The sequence below is a fragment of the Podarcis vaucheri genome (assembly GCF_965113315.1).
Source record: "Podarcis vaucheri genome assembly, chromosome: 10".
In the NCBI taxonomy this organism is placed as follows: domain Eukaryota; kingdom Metazoa; phylum Chordata; class Lepidosauria; order Squamata; family Lacertidae; genus Podarcis; species Podarcis vaucheri.
The window spans coordinates 69306967-69333099 of record NC_138748.1 but is presented as its reverse complement, the minus strand read 5'-3'; the positions used below and the strand labels follow the sequence as shown (position 1 = coordinate 69333099).

The window sequence follows — 26133 nt, the reverse complement described above, 5'->3', positions numbered from 1 at the left end:
TTCCTTCCAAGCCAGAATTGAAAAAAAGAGAGTTTGGAACGGGTTTCTGATTCTGGCCTAGGGAGGAAGGGAATGCAAGCCGTAATTTGCCAGTTTGGAGGCCCTAGCAAACCATGGTTAGCGCCTAATAGGAGGCAGAAGGAAACCATGGGTGGGATGGGAAGTGGCAGCCCACAGCTTGTCTCCCAAACCATGGTTTGGAGGACCATCCGAATTGGGCGGTAGAATCTTCTTTCTCCGCCTTTGCGATGTTTTCAGTTGCACTATAACTGCAAAGCCATTGGATGTCTGCTTGGCCATGTGGCCAGGGATAGGGAACCCCAGACCTGGAGGCCAAATGTGGCCCTCCATACCTCTTTGATTGGCCCTCATGAGTCTTTCGTTCCTAGCCGTACACCCTCTTGAGAGACATCATACAGCAGGCCTGCTCTGCACATTTTCTAAGTATTGGCATGGCTGGAATGCCGCCCTGAACTCTGATATAATGCTTCTTGCTTGCCTAGGCTAGAGAGGGGTGTGCGCAAGTGTCTGTGGGGGGGGAATACAAAGATAAAATTCACATTTATTCTCATTGCTTCTGTCCCTGCCCCCCAGGCATGTGGCTCTCAGAAGGTTGCAAAGGTCACGCGCATGCTTGTTTTTCTTGTGATGGGTGCATGTTGCATTAATAGTGTGTTTCTTCTTGGCAGCAAAAGATTTGAAATGCGAACACGGGGCAAACAAGAGATATTCACAAGTCACTCTGGTTCTGCCAGGGCTCCGCCATGCATTGTTGGAAGCGGCCAAGCATCCTGTTGACAGCGGAGACCCTCTCAGCACTTTGGTGAAGCTGCACCTCCAGGAGTTTGCAAAGCTTGATAAGAAGAATTTGCAGCCGTCCACCAGCAGCCTCGATAGCCCGCCCCTCTCCTCTTTCGATGTGTTCTCGAAGAAGCCTGAGCCTGAATCACTTTCCGAAAAGTGTCCCCAAAGCTCTCTCTTCCGCCTGCAGTTTTACCTGTCTCATCCCCAAAACTATGCGCTGGAAATGTCAACGGTTACCGCTTTCCTACATGGCAGAACTCGGTCTTCCAGAGGCAGCAGCGGCAGCAGCAACTTGCAGGAGGCCGACACTTCTTCAGGTTTGAATTTGGACTCTTTGGCATGCGACAAGCCCATTGGCACGGTTGAAGCAGCCAGGACTCAGCGTGCGGGGCAGCCGACCCCACATAGCAAAGAGGCTGATGTGGAACCCAGTGAGATGGGAGAGCGGACTTTGGAGCAGCACAAGAGGAAATCCAGTAGGCTCCTTGTGGCAAATGCAAGAAAGAAATTGTCTCCTCCGAAGGAGGTTTCCAGCAAGGACGACAAAGGAAAGCAGAAAAAAGCCAGAAAGGAAAATTCGAATCTCTCCTTACCAGCTTCCAAAAATTCAGAATCGCCTGGCGGCTCTAACGAACCCACCCTTAAATTAAAAATTCTTCAGAACCCGCTAAGAAGGAAGAGAGGTGAGTGCACTGTCTTAACCCTAATACAGATTTTCTTGCAGGTGAGCACTTTTAAATGCCAGTACAGTGCTTGGAGTGGCAGAGCACGTCAAAGCAATGTGCCTGCCCACAGAGCTACTCTGCTAGAGCCATTCAGCACCAGGAGTCACGTTATCCGTGCTGCAAAAACATGCTGCCTCTATTCCTGGAATGTTCTGTCTCCACATGGCTCCGAATACTTTTGGAGAGAGAGGTTTGAAAGAGATTCTTACCCTCCCATAGCAGAGTTATTGCAGTGGTTGATCGCCTCAATTAAGCACATCAAACTCGGTTAGATTTGCTCTCGTCCACCTTTAAACAAAATGCCGAGGCTAGAATAAATCCCAGACTCTTGTCTTTTCAAATTGGAAATCTAAGATAAGCAGTTGTATGAATTTTTACCTTTTTATTATTTATTTATTTCGTATGCAGTCTTTCCATTACCTGCAGGCTGTAAAAATCTGTTTTACCATGTGGCGGCTAGCTTCTTCCAAAGAGGGGGAGAGAGGGGGGGGTTGAGGGAGAAGCAAAGGCTGGTGGGAGCACTGGCGGAGGAAGAGGCGTGCGGGGGGAGCGCACCACCCCCGGCTGCGCGATCCCGGCGTGGTGCCATCGCGGCTGCCCCCCGACCTGCGCTGTGTGCCACGCCCCTTCGGGCAGCACACCATGCCCCGAAGACGCGCTCCACACCCCCTACGGACACGCGCCAACTGCACCCCGCCTGCTCTCTGCCCCCCCCCCCGTTCCAGAGCATGAAGCTTCATCACTGGGTGGGAGCCTGCTGAGCTTAGGCTTGAGCTCGGGGCTCAGGTTAACCCTTTCATGCACACAAATGTGAGCCAATAACTGTATAATACAGCAAATACCAGTTGCTGGAAATCAGAAGTTTGGAGAGCCTTGTGCCGTGGGTTGCATCAGCTCTTGGGCAACTCTCCAGAGGTTGCATAGCAGCAGTGGGTGTGGCCACTCCACACACACACACACCCCTTGATATACACAGGCACACGGTTCCCTCCTCCCCATTCAGCTTACTAGTGCAGATCAGCGCTGAGTCCTGTTTATGTATTTATTGTTTCCCGCTGCTGCAACAATTAGTTGGGTGTTGTTGTTTTTTGCCGGGGTGCAGAAAGAATTGCTTGGAGGGCTCTTTCAGGCCTCCAGGCTAGGGGTGCACTGCCACTGCTCTAAACACTGTTGAGACCCAGGGCACTGGAAGGATGGCCCATTTTTTCCATGAAGCTGCTCAGCAACTGAGATCCTCCGTTTGCATCATGAATGCATGCATGCATTTATTTCAAGGATTTATGTAACACTTAACACGATAGTCTCTTAACTGGTGTACAGTAATGGTCAAAAGATAAAGCAAAGGTAAATCAGTTAAAATTAATCCCCTACCCCCCCAAAAAAAATAAATAAATCAGAAAACATACTTAAAATGCCTGCTGGAGTACATTCATACCTTGGGATAAACGTGCTTCAAGTTAAGTATTTTCGGGTTGCGCTCCACGGTGACCCGGAAGTAACGGAGCGGGTTACTTCCGGGTTCCGCTGCGCGCGCATGCGCAGACAGTCAAGATGATGTCACGGGCATGCACAGAAGTGGTGACACGCGGATGCGGGTTGCGTTTGGGGCTCCGGAACGAATCCTGTTCACATCCCGAGATACCACTGTATTTAAAAATGTCTTCAGTAGGTGCTGGAATTTCAAGAGGGAGGGGGCCTTTCTGCTCTCAGCTGGGAGGGACTTCCATAGGATAAAGCCAGTGATGTTTAACCCCCCCACTCCAGCTCCTGGTGGGTGCAAGCTATGTGTCCGAGCCACATGGGGCCTGGGAGGCCCTTCTAGGGGTGCCCCTGACACTGGAGGTTAGATGAGTGGCTGAGCCTCACTGATGCACATCCCTCCCATGGCAGATCTGCCTGGCACCTTCCTGGGCATGTTGGGGTCTGAACTGGGCATCGCCCACATGCAAAGCAGTTAGGGCTCTTCATCGATCTGAGCATGGAGCAAGCAATGTTTGAATTGGGCCAGCATTCGTGTGGATCATAAGGGCTCTCTGCAAGGGTTTTATCGCTTCCTTACGCCTTATTCCTTCTTGACGCCAGAGACCTTTCTTTTCTCATAGGCGCTGAGGTTTTGTCTGCGGAATTTGTTCAGCAAACGCCGTGCGAGTCTGCTGTGAAGGCCGCCCCCTCTTCTGAGAGCCTTGGAGTGGAAGAGAAGAAGTCCCGGGTCTCGAAACAAAAAAAAGACTCCACCGCAGAAAACGTTTCGAGTGAGAAGATGAGCACGAGGAACCAAAGTAAGAGGACAGTGCTTGAAACGCAAAATCGGAATTAGGATTAAGATGGTGCTTTGTCTTGGCTTCCCCTTGAAAGGATGAGCAGCTGGAGGGTGGCGTTTTCCCTCCCGTCCCAAGGACGTTTCTTTCCCTTTGCGTCACCCTCCCCATGGCACGGGCAAAGGGCTTTCTAATGCCTTTGCTTTCCAAAGCGCCCCCCCCCCCATCCTGGTGGCATCTTATGCTCCTGCGCTTGCGTGGACCGAGGCACAGGAACGGTCCTGCCACACAGGTGAAAGATGAAGCTGAAGGGCCTTTGCCTTTTAGTTGAGTGTAGCCCAAGATGACTGACGCTTTTAGTCCTTCCTGGGTTGACAGTTGTGGACCCTACTTCAAAACAGTGAACAAAGGGACCTGGGTCAGGCAGCGACCAAGACACTGAGTCAGATGTTGTAAAGTCAGTGGCTAGGGAGCCACACAGGGCTGATGACTCTGAGCCTGATACTAGTCACCGCAGGGCCACTAAACCCCAAGCTGGTGGGCACGAGTCCCGTGGACCACATCCCAGAGTGCCAGGTCCCATAGAGACAGGACCCCCATAGGTGCCTCTCTCTGAACCTGTGGAACTGAGTGCCTCCCACCGTACCAACAGTTGGCCCTTTAAAGACTTTAGTTCCTAGAAAGGGCGGTGGATTTCTTGAAGCACGTGGTTCATAGTGCTTCCTGCGGGTTTATCAGCAGGAAAGTGAAGGTGCTCAGGAAACTATGGCTACCTGAGTTTGATGGGATTTCTCTATAATTACCATACTGGCCTGAATATAAGCTGCACTTTCCCCCCAAATTTCAACCATGAAAAGTTAAGGTGTGGCTTATATTTACGATCTTAAGCTAGGAGTGCGGCGAAGCGGCGTCCACCCTGTGCATACTGCCCCGTCCTCTCCCACCAAGGCTGGGAAGGGAGGGAGAGCGAGGAAGGGGAAAGGCTGCCAGTAACGCAGCCCCCCCCCAAGTATGCAGCGAGGAGCAGTGAGGAAGGGAGCGGCTTCTATTAAGGTATTTTTTCCTTTTCCTTTTTCTTCCCCCCCCCTCCAATTTTAAAGGTGCAGCTTATATTTGGGTGTGGCTTACCGTATTTTTCGCACCATAGGACGCACCGGACAATAGGACGCACTTTGTTTTAGAGGGGGGAGAACAAGAAAAAAAAAATCTCCCCCTCTCTGCCCAGCGCCCCTTCAGTGAAGCGGCAGGAGGCGCTGCACAGAGAGGGGGAGAACTTTCCCCCTCTTGTTTTCCCACTCTAAAACAAGGTGCCGTTTAAGGTGCGTTCAGGCGGCTACCTTGTAAGCCTGGAGAGCGAGAGGGGTCGGTGTGCACTGACCCCTCTCGCTCTCCAGGCTTCAGGTTCCTTTCGACCTGCTCTTTGGGGCTGGCGGGGGGAAGCCCACCACCAGCCCCAAAGAGCAGGTCAGGGAGCAGCGGAAAGGCGCAGCGGAGAGGCTCCTGCCATAGCCGCGCGTCACCTCTCCAGCCGGGAGAGGGTTGCGGGGCTATGGCGTCTTCGCTCCATAGGACGCACACACATTTCCCCTTCATTTTTGAAGGGGAAAAAGTGCGTCCTATTGAGCGAAAAATACGGTATATTCCAGCCAATATGGTAGCTACAGTCATAGGGAAAAGAAAGTACATCCTCTTTGATTTCTGTGGTTTTACATATGGCATAACAACAATAATCTGTTTCTTAGGAGTTCTGAGGTTATATTTACCTGATTTAAAGACGTGCTAAGAAACAGATCATTGTTATGATGTCCTCATAGGTAAGACCACAGAACTTGAGGGTATACTTTCTTTTTCCCATAACTGTATAGCTTTATCTGTAACTAATTGAATTTATCTGTAACTAACTATAAAAACAGCTAGAGAGAGCCTTTTAAAATCCTACCTTTCCTCCTAAGAGCAGCATACAAGGCTCTCTTCTCCCTCCCTGGCCACTTTGTCCTTACAACGACCCTGCGAGGAAGGTTAGGTTGAGACATAGCGGCTGTCTCAAAGTGGTCACTTGGCAACCTTCATGACTGAACAGGGACTGGGAATGTTAGCACGAAACCACAAGTGCTGCACCATATTGGCTCTCAGAAAACCACTAGCCTTTAATGGTGCTTTTTTGTAAGGGTGGAACTGTCTTAGCAGCCCGCTCTGAAGCTTACTTCTTTTCTTACGCAGTGAAGAGGAAAAGTTCCCATCAGCGGGAGGACGAAATCCCTCCGGCTAGCGATGAGAACGATCCTTCGAGCGAGAGAAGCCCGGCCCAGGATGCTTGCCCATCTCCCAAAGTGCTCAACTGCGACTCCCACGCCTTGAACCTGTTGGCCGACCTGGCGCTGAGCTCCAACTCCCCGCTGCTCAGCAACAGCAGTGGCACCTCCTTGCCCCCCAGCCCCTCCCGGGAGCGCCGCCGCTTGCACAAAGGGAAACATTCGGACAAGTCTTCGGATCACGAATATCACAGAGTGACGAAGAAACTGAAAACAGCTTCCTTCTCTGGCCAGACGGGCCCAGAGTCTGATTTGTCTCCTGAGCAAAGTGGGGAGGGCAGAGAGTCTCCTTCCAGCTCTCATGAAAACAACTCCGCGGGTTCCAGCAAAAGGCGGGCTGCGAAACCCAGTTTGGCGACACCTCCAAGGGAGACGGGTTATCTTTCGGATTCGAGCATTCACTCCTTGATTTCTTCTGAGCACTCGTACGCCTCCCCGGTGTCTGAATCTTGCAAGAAGGGGGCCCCGGGCACCAAGAACGGTGTGAAGAATGCCAGGCTGGGGCCTTTAGTTGGGAAAGTCATGCCTTTCCGGCACCAGCAGAGGATCTGCCACTCTCACAAGCAGTTGAGGGGCTACATCCCATTCACGCGCTCTGCCGTCATGGCCGCGAGGTTGAAGGAAGACTTCTCCAAGTCCCATAAAGTGACCTTTTGCGACAAAACTGTCAAAGTGACTTTCCAGTGGGAGGCAGACTACCCGCCCAACTTAGATAGCAAATACACTAATAATATCTTAGAGAGAACAGTAGTTCGAGCTGTACACGGGTAAGTAATTCCCAGCTTTGGAAAGATACTCATTGTATGAAATGCATTCAAGCCACAAGTAAGATAAATAAAATCATAACTAAAAAGGTAAAGGACCCATGACAGTAAAGTCCAGTCACAGATGACTGTGGGGTTGCGGTGCTCATCTCGCTTTTCAGGCCGAGAGAGCCGGCGTTTGTCTGCAGACAGTTTTTCCTGGTCACGTGGCCAACATGACTAAGCCGCTTCTGGTGCAACCAGAGCAGCACACGGAAACGCTATTTACCTTCCCGCTGGAGTGGTACCTATTTATCTACTTGCACTTTTTTTTGGGGGGGCATGCTTTCAAACTGCTAGGTTGGCAGGAGCTGGGACCAAGCAACGGGAGCTCACCCCATCGTGGGGATTCGAACTGCCGACCTTCTGATCGGCAAGCCCAAGAGGCTCAGTGGTTTAGACCACAGCGCCACCCGTGTCCCTTTATAACTAGGTAGAATTAAAAGCCTGGCAATAGTGGTGAGAATGCAGATAGGAGCTGGGTGATCTCTCCAGGATCATGAACCGTGGCCCAGAGAACAAGGGCATTTGGAGGCTGGTCTTTCAATGCTTTGGGCAGATCGTAGGGGCCTTCTGGCAGGTTCTTGGGGCCAATGAGCCATTATATAGCTATATAGGCAACTCTCCACTCATGTGGTCCAGGGATAGTGTGTAAGGCCAAAATCACATATAGTCAAAACAAATATATATTTGCCAAGTATGTAAAGCTGAATGTGCACAGGTTAAATGAGCATAAGTTGTGAGTTACATCTGTGTGTGTACAACCTCTTCTTGAGAAGCGCAGAGCCTTAAATGGACAGGAATCTGGTCATTTGGTAGCCTCTCTGCTGAGTTGAGAAGGGCACAGTCCACAGTACACCAGGGGTACACTTGCAACATCATCTGATGGGCAGGAAGTTGGGGTTAAATCCTCAGTTTGGCTGTGTACCCGTTCCCTGCTTGGAACAGACACGAACAGCCAACACAGGATATAACCCCAGCTAATCAGCTGATAAGCAGGGGGTCCTGTTCTGATTCAGGAAGGGATTTGGGTCAAAAGCCCTGGCAAAGTGGCCCAAGGCAGTGCCTTGCAAGGTGATTTGAAGTCTCCCCACATAGGGACTTAAAAGCACCTTGCTCCCGAAGTCAGGTGGTTGATGGGAGGATAGCCTTGCCCACCTGTCAAATTTTGCCTACAAGCTTGATCCTGATAAGGAGCTGACCTGTGGAGCCAAAATGGGTTGCCACCCGTACACTGCAACGATAGGGTCTGTGCGTCCCAGCCAAGCTCATGGGCTGCTTTCAGGATCTTCCCTAGCAGGACATTGAGAGCAACAGGAATAGATGGAGAGTGCCTGTCAGGAGACATTGCCCCAGAGAACACCTTGCTCCAGGCAGCCTCTCCAGTAGGAGAAGATGACAGTCTCTGGGATCATAGAATCATAGAACTGTGGAGTGGGATCCCAAGGGTCATCTAGTCCAACCCCCTGCCACATAGGGAAACTCAACTAAAGCATCCATGACAGATGACCATCTGACCTTTGCTTAAAAACCTCCAAGGAAGGAGAGTCTACCACCTCCTGAGGTTGTCTGATCCACAGTCAAACAGCTTTTACTGCCCTATAGTATCATAATAATAATAAATTAACATTTCTGTAGCATCCTACAGTAGCTTTATGCATCCCCAGGTGAAAAGTGTCCAGTAGTTTGATCATTTTTTTTTGGACAAAGTAATAACCATAAATAAATAAGAATTAAAATGTGCACCCCACCACCGAGACCATTCCATTGTAACTATCCAACCTCCCAGAATTTCAGCACCTCTTGCGATGGTTTGACCCCTTTCCGTTTTAACAGTACAAATTTTACAAATAGCCCTTTAGATATTTGAAGATGGCTCTCGTGTCTCCTCTCAGGCTCTCTTTTCCAGGCTAAGCATACCCAGCTCCTTCAACCATTCCTCATAAGGCTTGGCTTCCAGGCCCTCGATCATCTTTGTTGCCCTCCTCTGCACACATTGCAGCCTGTCAACATCCTTCTTCAATTGTTTATGGAGGATATGCAGGACCCAAGCCGTGTAAAGACAAAAATGATGTGATTTCACCCAGTCAGGAAGAGAGCCTTAAAATAAAAGTTCTCAAGAATAAGTCTGCATTTCCTTTTTCTGTAGGCCCTGGGACACTCGCTTGTTGGATGATTCGGATGAAATGATGCGCATCCTGCATATGTGGGTGGCGCTGTTTTATAACAAGCCGTTCAGATCCCCTACAATAAGGAACGTGGTCGAACACCGCAACCCTCCCAAATTCGTCTCGCTGAGAAGCATCGTGGATGCCTTTGAAGTCATCGACGACGATTGCGAGGGGTCGTACAGTTTGGAGAAATGCCCCGCGGACTCTCTATCCGATGATAACCGGACGCCCAGAGAAGCAGACGAGAGGGCGGTTTCTTCCTCGGAGAAGCCCCTCTCCTGTAATGAACTGTCCTCTACGAATTGCATCGATGAGGCTCCCATCGTTATCCCTGATGACCCCAGTGATCTGCCTTTGGAGGAGGAAGAGTCCCATGTTGCTGCCAGCAAGCCTAAAGAGAAGGTTAATCCTTCTGACAAAGTAAGAAAGACTTCGGTAGATCGGCTCAGGCCAGATGTCAGTGTTGGGCAGGAGGCAGATGCTGAGTGCCAGGAGCCTGGCTGGTACACTTGGCACCATTTAGCAGGGAGGGGCTCAGAGCTACAGCTGGGCATAGCTGCATCTATAAAACTATAACCTCACTTTTCGGGTCCCTGTTTAGCTGTTGGACAGCATTATAGAGCTGGCTGCCATAACCCTCGACAAACACAGTGATTCGAACTCTGCCCTTTGTGCTAACCAGATTGAATGGTGAAAACAAGGGAAGATTGATGGCTAGGCCACGAGGCATGGCTAGCAGAGACTGTGCTTTGATTTGTGACAAGTTGTGGCAGCTTATTCTTGAAGCAGCACAGTGGGGTAAACCTTGAAGGAGCTCGAAAGGTAGGAGGGCCGAGGCTCTCTCAACTCCAGGCAGCGTGTGTTGGTAAACGTTTGCACCATGCTGTGATTTTGTTTTTTACTGCTCTAGGATAGTTTGCAGATTTAGAAAGCTATGGAGATTTATTTTTTACTTTTTGCCTTTCTGTCTCTCTGAATTTTTGAAACTTGGAATTTTTATTTCAGGTGGCTGTGGAGAAAGCTGATGAAGAACTCCCACCAGATCCTGCCCTCTCCGCAGAGAGCCAGAGCAGAAACTTGACAGATGAGCATACCGAAGGGCGTTCGAGGCCTCAGGAGCGTGGAACTGATGCGGAGGCGACTGCGAGTGTCGACTTAGCTGAGGTTTCCCAAAGCGATGTTGCTTCCAAAGGTGCGGAAGTCCTGGAGAATTCAGCCAGCAAACAGCCTAGTGCAAACACGATGGCCGGTGGCGTTTCTGCAGAGAAGATTTCTGAATTAAAGGCTTCCTCTCCTTCTGCAGAGGAGGAGGAGGACAGCCCACAGAGCGGGGGCGCCGTGTTGCTACGTCCTGCTGAAATAGGCTGGTTAGAAGCAGACAGTGATTGTGGGGAAGTCAACAAACTGTGTAGAGAGGGGAGGGGGTCACAGGATCTCCCTGTAGATGAGGAAGATATAGAAGGAGAGAGCACAGGATGGGAATCCATTGAACTTGCTCTTTCGGACAGCAACGATACTGACTCAGAGCCCCGAGATATGGACTTGGACCAAGAGAACAAAGAAGAGGAAGGCTGTGCAATAGAAGACAGAGAAGCTGCCAGGGCCTCTACATCCCCAGTCACTTTTCCCCTATCACCAGCCACAGTTTCCAAGCATCAGGCAGAATCACCTGGTACCCAAGAAGACTTTGTACTATCAATCCCTAATTCTGCATCTCTAGGCCCAACAGATGCGGTTAAGGGTTTCTGCCTTTCAGAGAAAGATAGAGAGGACAATCTGTTTGATTCCCTTCCATTACGGACTAGCCCTGTAAATCAAATAACCCATGAGGAAGTAGCCCAGTCTCCAGAGACAGAAGACGCCGTTGATTTAGCCAAACATCCCATGACTCCAAACCAAATGGATGTGGCTGAAAGCACCTGTAGGTCCCAGGAAGATAACAAAACCAACCTAGAAGATTCAGCTTCTGCGCAAGCTGCTGGATTAAAGGATATGGCAACTCGAGGAGAATCTGTAGAGAGTCGAGATTCTATTGTACTGGCAAACAGCCCCAAATTTCAAAACCCAGTCGGTTCGGACGATACTTCCTTTGGTTCCATGGAAGAGAAAGGAATGAATCTGGCTGATTCAGTTTCACCGGAGGCGATTCCTATCCATCAAGCAAGTCCTGGTGATGTAATGGAATTGCCAACTACCCAGGAAGACTCTGCGGAATCAACCAAACATCACATATCCCTAAATCAAATGGATTTGATTAAAGACATTTCCCAGGAAGAGGGTAACCTGACTGACCCAAGTCCGCTGCAAACTTGTGGACCGTGCCAAGTGCATAGCAGCCCATCAGTTCAAGGGGAATCCACAGGGAAACAAGAAAATTCTGCTTTATCAGCTCCAAATCTTGCACCTGAAAAAGAAACAGACTTGGTCGCGGGTTCCCGTGTTTCGCCGGAAGAGGATGGAATCCACATGGCTGATGTGGTTAAGTTACAGGTTAGTCCTGTCTATCAAGTAATATCTGATGAAGAGGAAGACTTGCCGGGGAACCAAGAGCACTCAGCTGAAAATAGCACACTCACAAAGCAAACGTGTTCAGCTGAGGATTCCTGCATCCCTGAGGAAAAGAAAGCCCGCCACCTGGTAGGTGTGGCTCCATTGCAAGTGAATGAACTGCGGTGCAACATAGGAACTCAAGAGGAACGGAAGGCCAGGCAGACAACAGAACAACTTGGCAATTCTCAGGGCCAGAGCTGGCATTTGGATAATAAAGAATTGGACACCAGTACTGACAATCAAAAGTGTGGCATTAACAGTGAGGACATTGAAGTCTCTCCTGTGCCCCGAGAATCGGCATCTGATGATGATAAGCTAAGCCAAGCTGTAGTTACTGTGCCTGAAGACATCAGGTCCTTTCTCTATGAGTTGATAGACACTGTGAGTGGCATGATGGCCGTGAGCAAAGAAACCGCCTTTGCGAAAGAGAATCCAGCCTTAAACTGGATTAGTTCCGTCACCCTTGAGTGTGTGACCCCTCCTGAGAGTGATGAAGAGAGTTATGCCACTGACAAGCTTGCCCATTATGACCCCAAATGGGCGGTGACAGGTGACTCTTTAGCGCAGCCTAGTAACAAGAGAGACTCTCACGTGGCTGTACAAAGATACGGGTGGTATCATTCAGCACTGCAGGGAAGCATAAGTTCCGGTCAGGTGGATGTGGCTGAAAGGAAATCTCATCAAGAGACAGGAGCTGCTACGGACACCCTTGAAAGTTCTTGCTGTCCAGAGTGGGAAGACACGGGCACAAGAAGTCCAGAACGCCAGTTCCCCTTGATCCAAGCAGCTGCGTTGTGTGGGGTTGACCCAGGACAAGTTAGTTCGGAAGCATCCATGTTTGACGACCAGCTCAGGAAGGCAGGCAGAGAAACGCTGCCCTTTGTGCCGTCAGTGCGTCCTACGGAATGTTTATCCGAAGAATCTGGGTCATCTGCACAGAAAGACACACATGATCTGTATGAAAACCCGGTGGAGAATCTGGAGGACCCTGAAGATGCTCCGGCCGGTGAAAGACCCGTGCCATTTGTTGGAGCTACAGGCGTGAATATAAATTGGGAAAATAAATGTGTTTCTGCGGACGGTGTCCCAGAACCTTGCGGAGATGTCCATCACAGAGGTCAGCCTGAGATACCGTCTACAAGATCTGCTGCCTCGCCAGATGCCATGGAAATGAGTTGCGCCAGTGATTTGAGCTGTGAGAATGAGCTTCACAAGGGTGAAGGCTGGATGTATCTGGAAAACAAGGTGACGGTGCCTGATGTTGAGGCTGAGACTATCCAGTATGACTGGCCGTCCTCATTCAGGGAAGGCGATAGGCCCGTGCTGCCTTCTCCTGAAGAGTCGGGACCTCTAAGGGACTATTTAAACTTTACTATAACCAAGAAGCACCAAGAAAAAAACAGAAGCTTTCAGTCTTCCAAGAGGCGTAGCCCTTTTTTCGGAGAGCAGGAATGGAAAAACTTCTCCGATAGGGCTTGGAGGGTTCTGAACGACCCCATTCAGAGCACTTTAGATATGGAGTGTTTGCGTTTCCACGATAAGCTAAAACATACCCTAAAGAAACCACAACCTCCTACCTCTGGCGAAGGTACTCCGGAGCGCTTGCTTCAGGTAACGGCAGAGACGTTGCCATCGAGAAAGGTCCCTGAAGCTCCTGAGCTCAGTGTGCCACCCAGGAGCCGAAGCCCGCTTCTGATAACTATTTTGAATCGGGGCCCGAGGCACGGTGCCCCACACAGCACCCCCAGGAGCAGACACAGCGACCCTTTTGAACCTCCTCCCCCGTTTGCTTCTGCCCAGGAATCAGTGAGCAATGCTGCTAGAACGAAAGGTCAAGGACAAGGGCCGGCCGCTCCTTTCCACCTCAATAAGTTAACGTACAATAATAAGCTAAAGGATTCCCGTGGAGACATATCGGTCATCATGGACGAGTTTGCCGAATTGAGCAGGTTGATGACGCAGGGTGACAGGCAGGCGAGTTGCGCGGCCAGAGAGCCAAATCCTACCTCAGAAGATGCTCTGGAGAAAAGGGGTCCCTCCTTGCCTCAGAGGACGACATCCTACGAGCACCTCTTCACCGAACTGTGCAGCACACTACATTTCAAGCTGAAAACGGTTGCCCAGGAAGCTTGCAAAAAGCCTTACGCATTCTACCTGGTGGAAACGGGCGACAGTCCTTTCTTTGGGAGACTAAAGGTAAGATGTTTCACATTTTATTTTTATTTTTATTTTAATTATTGGTTTTCCACAAATTTGTAAACACACCAACAAACAAACAAACAAACAAAAATCCTAACCTTATTAAGACTAATCTAATTAACATTGTTAAGCGACTTCCTCGTGTCCCCTTGGTTGAATTTCGGTGTATATCATTGTAAAGGTTTTCTAAAACCTATATTCTCCTAAAGTTAACTTAATCACTTAACATCTTTCTTACTTTCCTGATCTAAATTTCAACATATTAATTTATCACATTACATATTAAAATCCTAAGCCTGTCTGGTATTTGCAAGCTTTTCCAGTCAATTTAACTTAACAAAGATGTTTCACATTTTAAATATTGCGCCAGGTTTTAGGCGCTGGAGAGATCGGCAACGGGCGACGACTGCCCAGTGTGGATGGAACGCTTGCTCTCGGCTACACTGTAGTTTGCAAATCGGGAACCGGGCGCCTGTCTTGCACATCCCTTCTCTCAGCCTGGGTTTCCAGCTCCCTCCCCTTAACATCGGGAGCTCCCTTGCACTGAGTCAGATGGTTGGTTCATTTGGCCCACTGTTGTTGACTTGCAGTGGCTTTTCAGGGGTTCTGAAACCCGGGGGCTTCCTCATGTAAATCAAATACCCTGACCCTGGCCTTTCCAGCGTTGTTGGTGTGGAATGATTCTAACCGGGGTTCCCCTCTGAACCGGGGTATGCAAACCAGCTTCCATCCCTGCTCAGGAGGGGAACCTTGGTTAGTGTTTGCGCATGCTGAACAGTAATACATGATTACACTGGGTGGCAGGCTGTGTGTGTGTGTGTGTGTGTGTGTGTGTGGCAGGAGGGAAAGAGGGAGGATCACAGTTTCCAGAGGCAGGCGCAGGTTTCCACACCACAATGTCCAGGGTGCCAGCACTGGAGTTTAATGTTGAAAATGGCAGCACCAGCGAGGGTGCCCCGGTATCCCCTACTTAGGACCAGCCTCCAAAGGGCACCACGTTGACAAAGGCTGCTCTGCTTCATGGTGCATCTCCTCTTTGCTGATGGAGGTTTGGGCTAGGGGGCTTTTGAGGTCCCTTCTGGCTCTGATTCTCTGGGCGTTCAGCCATTCTGGGGCTCTAGCATTAAAAAAACAACAACCCAAACCTACTCTCAGCTGTTCATGTCCCCCTCCTCTCTTTGCTTTCGTTTAAAAAAGGAACATCATATTTAATGTGCAGGACTTGATTGTATGGAAAGTGCCTTTGGGTGGGATTCTGCTGCAGTTAACAGCCTTGGGGCGAATCTCCCATTTCAAGAGAGGAGAACAGGACAACAGAAGTGTGATATTAGCAGAATAGTGTTGGACTCTGACCTGGGAGACGAGGATTCAAATCCCCACTTCAGCCATGAAGCTCGCTGGGTCACCTTGAGCTGCTCCCTGTCTCTTAGCCTATCTTACCTCACAGGGCTGTTGGGAGAATAAATGGGGGAGGGGAGAGAAAACCATGCAGACCACCTTGAGCTTCTTGGAGGAAAAGCTGACATATAAATGGAACAAACAAATAGCAATGAACACGATGGATTTTGTTTGTCCTGGATTAGAGGACTCGTCTCTGTCCCTTACCTGCAGAATTATCCTGAATTTCTGTTGCTGCTTGAAGACGCAGAAAAACTCTGGTTTTGTTTTCATTTTTGCTTTTAACTGTGAAAGCAGCAATTCTGGTTTTGGTGATGGGGTTTTTTTAAACGTTATGTTTCAGAACTTGCTGAAGAAAGGGAGTCATGTGGAAATGAAGCCTCTGCATTTTTGTAAGACGAGCCACCCCGAGGGAGACAGACTGGTGGTCATCATTAGGAACGAGGACATATACCCACACATATATAAAGTAGGTTCAAAAGTGCCTTTCCTGTGTGGCACAGGAAAAACAGCTTCCGGATATTAAAACCTGGTTCTCTTCCCTCCCACTGCCAAATGTTTCTAACGTTCCCCCTCCCTGGTGCTTCAGTGCTTTACAAAACATGGGAAGCTGCCTTTGTATAGGCAGACTTTCGGTTCATCAAGCACAGTTTGTCTACACTGACTGGCAGCACCTTTCCAGGGTTTTGCACAGAGGACCCTCTGGGCTGTGTCTGGAGAGGCCAGGAATTGGACCTGGGTTCAGTTCTGCATGCACAGCAGACTCTCCGCCACCAGTATGACGTTCGGTTCACGATACCGGTTCCCAGCCGTTGCCAGCACTGGGCATAGCATTTGGCTTCCTGCTAATCTTGAACCGCAGCCTTCACTGAGGCAAGTTTCCAGTCCCTGTGAGGTTGTGAAAGAGAAGCTTGCTTACAATGCAGTAAGCATTCTGCAACTTTGCTCAATCATACAGGTGGCAGGATTCCCCTCTGCGTCACCCTAAATTTGGAAGGCTAAACAAGTTTTAGCAGGGAATACACAGGCCTGATTGCTATATGTTGTGGGTAGGAGTTCCTGTTTCTGTGTGTGCCTTCCTCCCAAAGTCTGAGAAGGGTCAGATCCAGTGGCGGAGAGCAGGCGGGGGCGTGGCTGGTGCACGTCCTGGGGGTGTGGTGTGGCGTGCCGCCTGTGGGGGTGGGGGGCAGCCGTGATGGCACCCACTGGGATCGCGCTGCCAGGGGCGGTGTGCTCCCCCCGCACCCCTCGTCCTCTGCCAGTGGTCAGATCTCCTGCTTGTGCACCCGGTGCCACCCTCTGCCCACCCGAGGGAAACGTAACCGATGGACCAGTGCTGAACCTGAAAAAACATTTGTCTCCTGGGCAGATCCCGTCCTTGCTGAGGCTAAAGCGCTTTCCCAGCGTGACCTTTGTGGGAGTGGACAGCCCTGAGGACATCTTTGACCACACGTATCAGGAGCTGTTCCACAGCGGGGGCTTCGTGGTGTCTGACGACAAAGTGCTCGAGGCGATGACAGTAGGTGAGATGTTGCGCCCAGTGTGCCAGTTCCGGAAAAGCACAGCTTTCTGGAGGTGATGTGTCTTTGGAAATGGTGCACAGGGATTATTTTAAGGTTACCAGGCGTCCCCGTTTCCCGGGGACAGTCCCCGGATTTACAAATCACTCCCCATACAAAATCAATTGAAGTTGAAAAGTGTCCCCAGGTTCATTGAAAAAAATCTGATAACCTTAGATTATTTCCCGTGACTGAATGTTGTGACAGTATAAATAGAAGCAAACCTCCCTGCAAGTAGAAAACGAGCATGTCAGGGAGAATATGTCTCCACGTGTTAAATATTTGTCTTCCGCTGGAAGCCTCACCCAGTGCATCCCTTACCTTTCATCCTTCTGTTGAACAAAAGGATGTACATCTTCAGATCACTCATTTTCGTACAGAGCCTGATATGACCTATAAGCATCCTCATTTAAAAATTGAATCCCTTGGACTTAATAGTGTTTTTAATAGCCCCATTTAGGTTAATGTAGGTAGCATAGAGGAGGGAGCCTGTGGTTGTTAATGGTGCAAGCTGTGAGCCAGGAACTCAAGTCCAGCTTTCAAGTCACTGGGTGACCTTAGACAAGCTGTATTCCAGAGGTGGTGGTTGGGACCTCTGGCTTGTTGGACTTCCAGTTATCATCATACCTGCCCGTGATGCCTGGGGAGTTGTGATCCGAGAACACCAGATCCTTATCCCTGCTGCAAACTCCCAGCATCAGATGCAAACACTCCCAGTTAGAAATATATGTGGGTAATAATTCTGCCATAATTAACAAGAGTGGCTGTAAATACAATAGGGTATATATGAAATGCTTTGAGCATTTTTTTAATCACTGCATTTGATAGACCTGCCTGTGCTCTCCGTTTATGGTTCAAAGCAGCAACCAATGACGTAAGAGACATCGTCTATATTTGCATGTGGCACTAAACCATGGCCTACCACCACAGAGCCCAAGCCGTGTCAGGCTTGCACACTCCCTCTCCTCTCGTGGAGATTCGCTTCACTTCCAACAAAACTTGGGCTTACGAGCCACTTTGCAAACCAGGAATCCTGGCTTCTAACATTCTAGTTTGGTAAACGAGCCATGGTTTAGTACTACATGTGAGCACATCCAATATACAAGAAGAATGGAAAGGGATAGGAAAGCCAGCCAATCCAGGTACAGATTTTCTGTTCTTTTGCATATGGATAGGACGGAATGGCCTGGCAGGAAAGCAGGCAAATGGTTGCAGTCTAGCTGATGGAGAGGCCTTGCTTTCTCGCCTCCCCCTCTGATGCAACCAGCTGGACGGCTGCTGAAGGAGGCAGTTTGGGAAGGAGAGGAGCCAAATGACTACTGGTCCCAGCTGGGTCCACAGAGGGGAGCCCTGCTCTCTCAGATCTCCCTTAGATGTGGCCTGGTGCACCTCCCATTAGTATGGTGTTCTGCAGTGCTACAAATGAAGTCCTAAAACAGTTTGGTACCCAAATACCTGAAAGAGCTGCTGGGCATTGCCCTGTCATGGTTGACCCACAACAGGGCCTTCTCAGTGGTAGTTCCCTGCTTGTGGAACATCCTCCCTGGGGAGGTGTCTCGCTCATTATTAACATTTTGGAGGAACTTTAAAATGTTCATCCAGACATTTAATGGCTGAAATACTGTTCCTTGGCACCTTAGAAATTACTAACCTTTGAGGATACGTGACATCCCCCCCCCCATTTATTAATTTCTTCAGGGTCTTTTTTTTTTAAGGGATGGGATGGCTTTGCTGTTTTGTGGGCTCCTTTGAGAGGAAGGGTGGGGTAAAAATCCAATCAATAATACAGAGGATGATTCAGTGAATGGCGACAGTGGCAATATTGATGGCTAAGGACCGGCAGCCTCAATAACGGGGGCTACCCAGCTGTTACCATGTGGCAGTGGAGACTGAACTCTAGGCAGCCAAACTTCGTAGTTTTCACTGTTCTGTTGTGCTGATGCTCTTCCTGCAGGGGAGCTGAAGGACGCTGTCAAAACCTTGGAGAAGCTCAACTGCAGCCACGGGAGATGGATCTGGCTCCTTCACTACAAAGAGACCAAGAGACTCCGAGAGGACGCCAGGTGAGGACGACTCTGGCGCTGACTAAATCCCTTCTCCCTGCTAAATCCCTGCAGAGTCGTCATCCCCCTGCTTTGCATACTTGCCCCCCCCCCGGTCTTCCATCATTGAGGGCCACAAAATTCCTCCTGCTGCCCTGGAAACCCCATCCCACAAGCGCAGCCTGCCGGGATGCCTTTGCTGGATCCCGCTTCTCCATGCAAGCATGTATTTCTTTCCTTACTCCCTATATTTACAGACTGCCCAGTTTCAAGCTCTCAGGTAACAACAAAGACAGTTTAAAACCTCAGTTTACTGAAATGATCAAATAAATTGATTGAGGCATCGGATGCAGACACTGGGGATATCCTTCTTCCCCTATGCACACAGCCAGGCCCTGATCCGAGCCGGTGCTTCCATGTGCCTCCCCTCCTCCCGAGTAGCTTCTGTGGACAGTTCAGCAGCTGCCTTGACGTTCCTGCCTGGCTCTCTGTCTCCTCTGCTGCTGTGGCTCCGTACATCTGAGGTCCAGCCAGGAACCCAGGCAGTGGCCATGGTGGCCTCTAGTCTGGGGTCAGGGGTGTCTGGCTCTGCGGCACTGGAGATCCACTGAAGGAACCTGCTTTCTTTTGTTGCTCCTTAGGAGGAGGTCTGAACCTGGACAGAACTGGTCTCTGGTTTGAGGACATTACCTAACCACGTTTCCCCTGAACGCTGCTTCCAGTCACATGCCTGCAGTGGGCTTCTAGGCCTGAGAAAGAGATCCACTGGGTCCCAAAAGCCTGCAAGCCCAACTCTCTCTGCAGTGTAACACTCCCTTGCACGTGCCCTGCTTCGCCCTGTTGCTTGCTGGCTAAATGAAAAGTATTCGGTTCCTCTGAATTTCAGCACATGGAACTCCCATAGGATATGCCTGCATTCTTATTCATTTATATAATGTCATTAGCTCAAGAAGCAACTCCCTGGGCAGCATCCTGCATTGCAGGGGCTTGGACTGGATGACCCTTGGTGTCCATTCCCATTCTACAATTCTCCGATTCTTATTCCGTGAATAAGAGGTGTGTTTTGGGGGCACAGTCCCAAACTCAAAGCTGTTCGGGACCAAACTCTCTTGACGTTTTGTTCTCCTGCAGGAAGGACCCTGCAGCTCACACCAAGGAGATGCTCCTGAAATCCTGCCAGGGTTCCAACATCACCGAAGTTCTCCACTACCATCAGTGCGATTCCAAGTCTTCCCCGAGATCCGAGCATCTGAATTGCTTGCTGAACTTGCAGGTTCAGCACATCAGCAGGAGATTTGCCGTGTTCCTCACAGGTAGGGAGATCTTGCCATATCCTGGCTGTGGGGGCACTTCTCATATGGATAGCTTCTCCTCTCCCCTCACCCCGCAAAAAACCCCCACATTTTCAGGGCAGTGTGAAAAAGGATGTGGAGACAAGCAGCCTTTGTGGGTCCTGGCCCTGCTGAGAGGAGCTTTCCACTGCCTTGAGCTTTTCCAGAATTTCCAGAGGTTTAGAGTATTCCTGAATGGCAGAGCAGCCAATGAGACCATAATGGTATCGTTAGGAAAGGGGTTGAAAACAAAAGTGCCGATATCATAATGGGATTGTGCAAATCTATGGCGCTACCACACATGGGATGCCGTTTTCGGTTCTGCTTACCATACCTACAAAAGGATATTGTAGAGCTGGAAAAGGTTCAGAAAACGGCAGTCAAAATGGTTTGGAGCCACGCTGGGAGCTTTTTAGTTTAGAAAAAATGAGAGCAAACTAAACATTTGGGAATTTTTCTTGTCTTTTTTAAGGGAAAAATGCAGATGTAGCGAACTTTAAAAGAGGATTAGACAAATTCGTGGAGTTGTTGGCTGCTAGCGATGAGGGGTATATTTTACCCGCTGTCAGATGCAGTGTGGTTCTGAATTCCAGTTGTGAGTATTCCCAAGGGGAGTGCTCTTGCACTCAGGTCCTCCTTGCAGGCTCTCCCAGAGGCATGCCATTGTCCCCTGTGAGAACATGATGTTGGGTTAGATGGGACTTTGTCCTGAAGCAACGGGCAGGCTCTGCTTACCTTCGTGTGTGTTCTCCAGGTGTTGTACACTAAAACTCCCATCACCTCCGACCATTGGCTGATGGGAGTTGTAGTCCAAAAACTGCTGGAGAGCACTATGTTTGCTTTCCTGATACAGATCTGGTCTTAAGAGCAAAGGCACACATGGGCATTTTGGGTTCCTGCTTCCCAGCTCTGACGCACCCCTTCTCTGTTACTGCCGATCGACCAGAGAAAGTGCTTTAAGAGGAGTTTCACAAGGCCAAAACTGATCTTGGAAGCTCAAGCATTTCCCCCAACCAACTCCATCCCCACATACCCAGAGTTGACCCAGCTGCTTGGAATTTAGCTTGTTGGGAAGCCATCTCAGGGCACTGTATATTTTGCAGAGGTAGCAACAGTAACATCTCCTTTTTTCATTCGCTTCTTGTAGGGAAACCCAGCGCCAGCCGAGAGGCCATGGAGAATAAGGGGATCCTGGTGCTGGATGTAAATACTTTCGTTGCGACGGCTGAAAGTTTGGCGGCACCGTTTAGAAGTGGCTGTTGGTAAGCGGGAAGCCACGGGGGTCGTTTTTTGTACGGGGAACAGCGCAAATGGAGAAAACTGGAAGGCTTGCTAGCACCAGCCTTGGAGGGCAGATTTCATGAGTGGCAGGCGTTGTGAGCGCTCCCTATTCTGCCCCTCTCCCTGCTTTTTTTTAAGACCAGGGGGTTGGAACTGCTTTCAACCAAAGGTCCACAGTCCCTTCTAGCCACAGAACAGGGGTGGGCAGGGCCAAATGCAAAAGTGGGAGGAGCAAGAGGGATGATCACTTTAAGGACACTTTGCAGCCAGATCAAAATGCTTTGGGATGTGAGCAGTTTGGCCTGGGGATAAAAAGCCTGTACTGGGGATGTGTCATAGGATCACAGAGCTGGAAGGAGTTCTGAGGGCCAGATGAAGAAGTTTGAAGGGGCCGCATTTGACCCCTGGGTCTGAGCACAGGGTTTTTTAGAGCAATATTGCTTACATGAGTTGGTACAATGTCCCAGAGAGATGAATCAGGAAGGCCCTGGTTCGAACCCCACCTCTGCCTTGAACTCCAGAGGAGGGTCTGAAAGCACCCTCCTCCCCATAGTTGCAATTTGAGGCTGATAAAATACTGAGTTCCCTTGCATTGGAAGGATTATTGGGAAGGGGGCAACCTTATGAGTCAGCAGATACCGTTGCGCTAACAGCGTCCTTATTGAACATGAAGAAGAAGAAGAGTTTGGATTTGATATCCCACTTTATCACTACCCTAAGGAGTCTCAAAGCGGCTAACATTCTCCTTTCCCTTCCTCCCCTACAACAAACACTCTGTGAGGTGAGTGGGGCTAAGAGACTTCAGAGAAGTGTGACTGGCCCAAGGTCACCCAGCAGCTGCATGTGGAGGAGCGGAGACGCGAACCCGGTTCCCCAGATTACGAGTCCACCGCTCTTAACCACTTCACCACACTGGCTCTGGGAACTGGAATCTCAGCGTCTGGTTGCTCACCCCACCTCAGAAAAGTGCATGCATGTGAAATGCTTTGAGCACTAAAGCACCATAAAAATACTAAAAATATCGTCCTTGTTTCTGATGCCGCACTGCGAACAGAACGGTTGAAGGGCTCCACCTGGTGGTCTGTGAAAGATCTGCACCCACAGATGTTTTCTTCTGCCTCTGTTCTGTCTCCAGCCCAGGTCCATCTTCATTACTTTTTCCGTTCTGTGGGGCCTCCTCTAAAGAGCTCAGTGCGGCATACATGAGTAGTCCCTGCTGTTTTATTCTTCCAGCAGCTATGGGAGAGGAGGAGGCTGGCCGAATGTCAGCCAGTGATCTCCTGAATTAACGGATATTTGAACCTGGACCTGACATCCACTTCATCAACTTGTGGAGGTTTTGATGACAAGAACACCTGCAGTATATGCATATGAATTAGGTTTCAACCAAGGTTTCCCAAACTTGAGTTTCCAGCTGTTTTTGGACTACAGTTCCCTTCATCCCTGACCCGCAGGTCCTGCTAGTTAGGGATGTTGGGAACTGTAGTCCAAAAACAGCTGGAAACACAAGTTTGGGAAACCCTGATTTAAAATAAGGCAGTGGGCTGGTTGTGATGGAAACTTTCGTCTAGAGGGCCAGTTTCCCCATCCCTGGTGGAGATGTTGAGTTGAAAGGGGAAATGTCTGTGCAACAGGAGACACCTCAAGGATACCAGCAAGCAAGACTTTGACCACTGAGATGCTGCTGGAAACAAAAATACTGTTTGAACTCAGACCAAAAGTGTACCGTATTATTCTCCCCCTAATTCAAGAGGATGTTGAATTATGGCAGACAGTGCCTTTTGTGTAATAACATCTCCTCCCTGCTCCGTATCAGTTTGCCATTTTGAAATACACAGCAGCATCAAGAGTGGTCCTTACTGTGATGTGTGTCCCTTTATTTTAGGTAACCGAGACAGATGCCTTCCTGACCCTCCACAGTCCTGGCGCAGAACGCTGAACAAACCTGTTCAGTCCCAGGAGAGAAATTATTATTTTTTTCTGCTTCCTGACTTGCACAATAAAAATTGTGCCTCATGCATAGGATGTTTTCTTTCCTTGTTCTTCCCCACTCCATCCTTGAATAGAACGGTAGCTGTTTTATTTAAGGGCTGCTGTTTTACTTAAGGGTTGTAGAGAAAAGTCGTTTTTATTTAACCACAATGTGGGAAAACCTTGTAAGAAAATTATTTGTGTTATTATTGATAGGAATTGTCTTGCATAGGAAGAAGCGTTATAATGACTGGGTTGTGCAGCTAATTACAATTATCATTGTGGGGTGGGGCAGGGGAGGGTTACCTGTGTTACTTGAAGGTTTAGGAATCAGTCTGTTGGAGACAGTTTTTTCCAGACATACGGTACCTAACAGGCTCCATCCACCTGGAGCTTCACTGCTAGGCTTTTGGACACTGGCTCAGATTAATTTAAGCAGTGCAATGGCAAAGCGGAATTGAGTCGCAGGTGGATCGTGATTGGTGTACTTAAATCACAAGCAACTTGGGGTCTGGTTTCCCCTTTTTAAAAATCACACTAAAACAAGTTACTGTGCAATGAACGTTACCTTTCAAGGGTTTTTTTATTCATCTTTTGCTGATGGGTATTAACCAGTAACAAGCAGAACTCCACCCCCCCACCCCCTTGTAGATAGCAGAGTTTGAATTCTTGAATTAAAAACCTCCTTTCCTCTCTGAACTATTTATGGTGTTGCAATAAAGGGCCTCACCGGATTACAGCACCGACGAGAGGCAGAAATGTTGTATCTCTTTGCAGATTTTTTTTTGTAACTAACATTTATAAATAAAGCTGGATAAAAAGTTGTTGGCCTGACTCAATGCAACGTCAAATGGCTGGGAGGGTGACAACCGCCGCAGACTCCAAAAGTGCGGTTCATTGTTAAAGTGTAAAGTGGTTTTTGCACTGGGGCAAAGAGCTGCAAACTTGCCAAAGCAGAGTGTGGTTGGCAGCAGGTAGACAGCAATTTTGAGCCAGAGGTGGTTGATGAATGAAGGGGTCAAGCCAGTATATGGCAGCTGTGAAAAAGGCGAGTCCCAAGGGATAAAAAATGCTGGAGTCACAATGTCCTCTGGGGCAGCTACGGTTGGAATTTATATTTGACTACCATAAAATGTGATAATGGCATGGGCGGTCTTTTCTGCTATCAACATCGACCAGCTTCACAGGGGCATTCTGTTTGGTTTGAGCATTGCATTGCAGCAAGGCTGAAATTCTCACTTCAAATCCATCCTTAAGACCCGGTTCTTCCAGAAGATTGATCGTCAGCTGGCCTCAAGTGCTAATCATTCCCCCAGATTCACCACTGTAAGCTTTCTGCAGAACAGGGATGGGGAAACCAGTCTCACTCACATTGGGACTCCAGTTCCCATCAGCCCCAGGCAGCAGAGCCGGTGGTCAAGGACGATGGGTGCTGTAGTCTAGCGACATCTCTGCTGTAATAGTCCTGTCAGAATTTATCAGTGTTGTGTTTTGTCTACCTAGGGCAAATCCTTAGACTTTGAAACAGTAATATTGATGGGCACTGGGGAATGTTCATAAGCCTATGACCTAGACTTACCAGGATCTCCCCCATTCACCCTCCCACCAGGACACACCCACACCCCGGTGTCTGCATACTAGGCAAAACGTCTGCAAGCATCATTGCATCCACAGAGTCTTCTCCAAATTACAAGAGGGACTAGCTAAAATTTCTGAAGCACTGGGTGACGTATATGCCACCGCAAACTGGTTTGGTGGTTACTGCTTCTTGGCAGACGGCGAGGAGAGCATGAATGTTCTTCAAAATTCTCAACTGCATTGAGCACCATTTGGTGGAAAGGGAGAAATCCAAACAATGAAAACTAAGCTCCGACCTTACGCTAGTGTTTGCGAGAGCAAGATGGACCTTGCAAAACGTTCAAGCAGAAAGTAAAGCCGACAGAAGCCCCCCAAACATCAGAAAGAATGCTGCCAGCTCTCGGTGCAGAGTATCTCCCTGGCAGTCTTAAGAACTAGGAAGTTTGTGTTAGGATATAGTTCCGTTCCACCATAAAAGGGTACAGGCATGACTGTTGTGTGTCACATATCTGTTTACTTCCAGCGCTTGCTGGGAAGTTCCGTTTGTATATTGCTTTTGCTTTTAGCTGTTTTACTGGAGACGAAGAAGAAGAGGAGTTTGGATTTGATATCCCGCCTTTCACTCCCTTTAAGGAGTCTCAAAGCGACTAACAATCTCCTTTCCCTTCCTCCCCCACAACAAACACTCTGTGAGGTGAGTGGGGCTGAGAGACTTCAGAGAAGTGTGACTGGCCCAAGGTCACCCAGCAGCTGCAGGTGGAGGTGCGGGGAAGCGAACCCGGTTCACCAGATTACGAGTCTACCGCTCTTAACCACTGCACCACACTTCGAAGGGAAGCAGACATGTTTTTTCCTTTGTTCCTGCTGTTGAATAAAATGCTGTCTCCCCAGCAGTATCCCAACAGTTTGCAGGATCCACAGCTGAGCTCCCAACTGTGTATATGCCTAGTAGACCATTTTGTTTTTCAGTGCTTCATCCAGACACCAAGAACAAAGGTGATGCACCTAGGAGGTGGTTCTTAACAGGTTTGCCTATTCTGAGACTATCTGGAAATGATCTGCTAAGGGCCAAGAGGCAGCAGGACACACCCTCCCCTTTGGGAGAGCTCAAAGCCCCCTTCCTGCCTCCACCCTAGACCACTCCCCCCAAC

At 49.3% G+C, this 26133-nt stretch overlaps 1 protein-coding gene across 5 annotated transcripts in view; it reads left to right on the top strand.

Annotated features, from left to right (window-relative positions):
- TASOR2 (transcription activation suppressor family member 2) overlaps nt 1-24228 on the top strand; it is a 62328-nt gene extending 38100 nt beyond the window's left edge. For all 5 annotated transcript variants that reach the window (XM_082238685.1, XM_082238682.1, XM_082238683.1 and 2 more), the window contains 11 exons: nt 690-1487; nt 3632-3808; nt 6008-6866; nt 9052-9493; nt 10079-13819; nt 15564-15689; nt 16590-16743; nt 18734-18842; nt 19953-20134; nt 21300-21414; nt 23319-24228. In XM_082238685.1, the coding sequence (XP_082094811.1) occupies nt 690-1487; nt 3632-3808; nt 6008-6866; nt 9052-9493; nt 10079-13819; nt 15564-15689; nt 16590-16743; nt 18734-18842; nt 19953-20134; nt 21300-21414; nt 23319-23322 (6707 nt within the window). In that variant the 3' untranslated portion in view covers nt 23323-24228. The remainder of the gene's footprint in view (nt 1-689; nt 1488-3631; nt 3809-6007; nt 6867-9051; nt 9494-10078; nt 13820-15563; nt 15690-16589; nt 16744-18733; nt 18843-19952; nt 20135-21299; nt 21415-23318) is intronic.
- Nucleotides 24229-26133: the final 1905 nt, after the last annotated feature.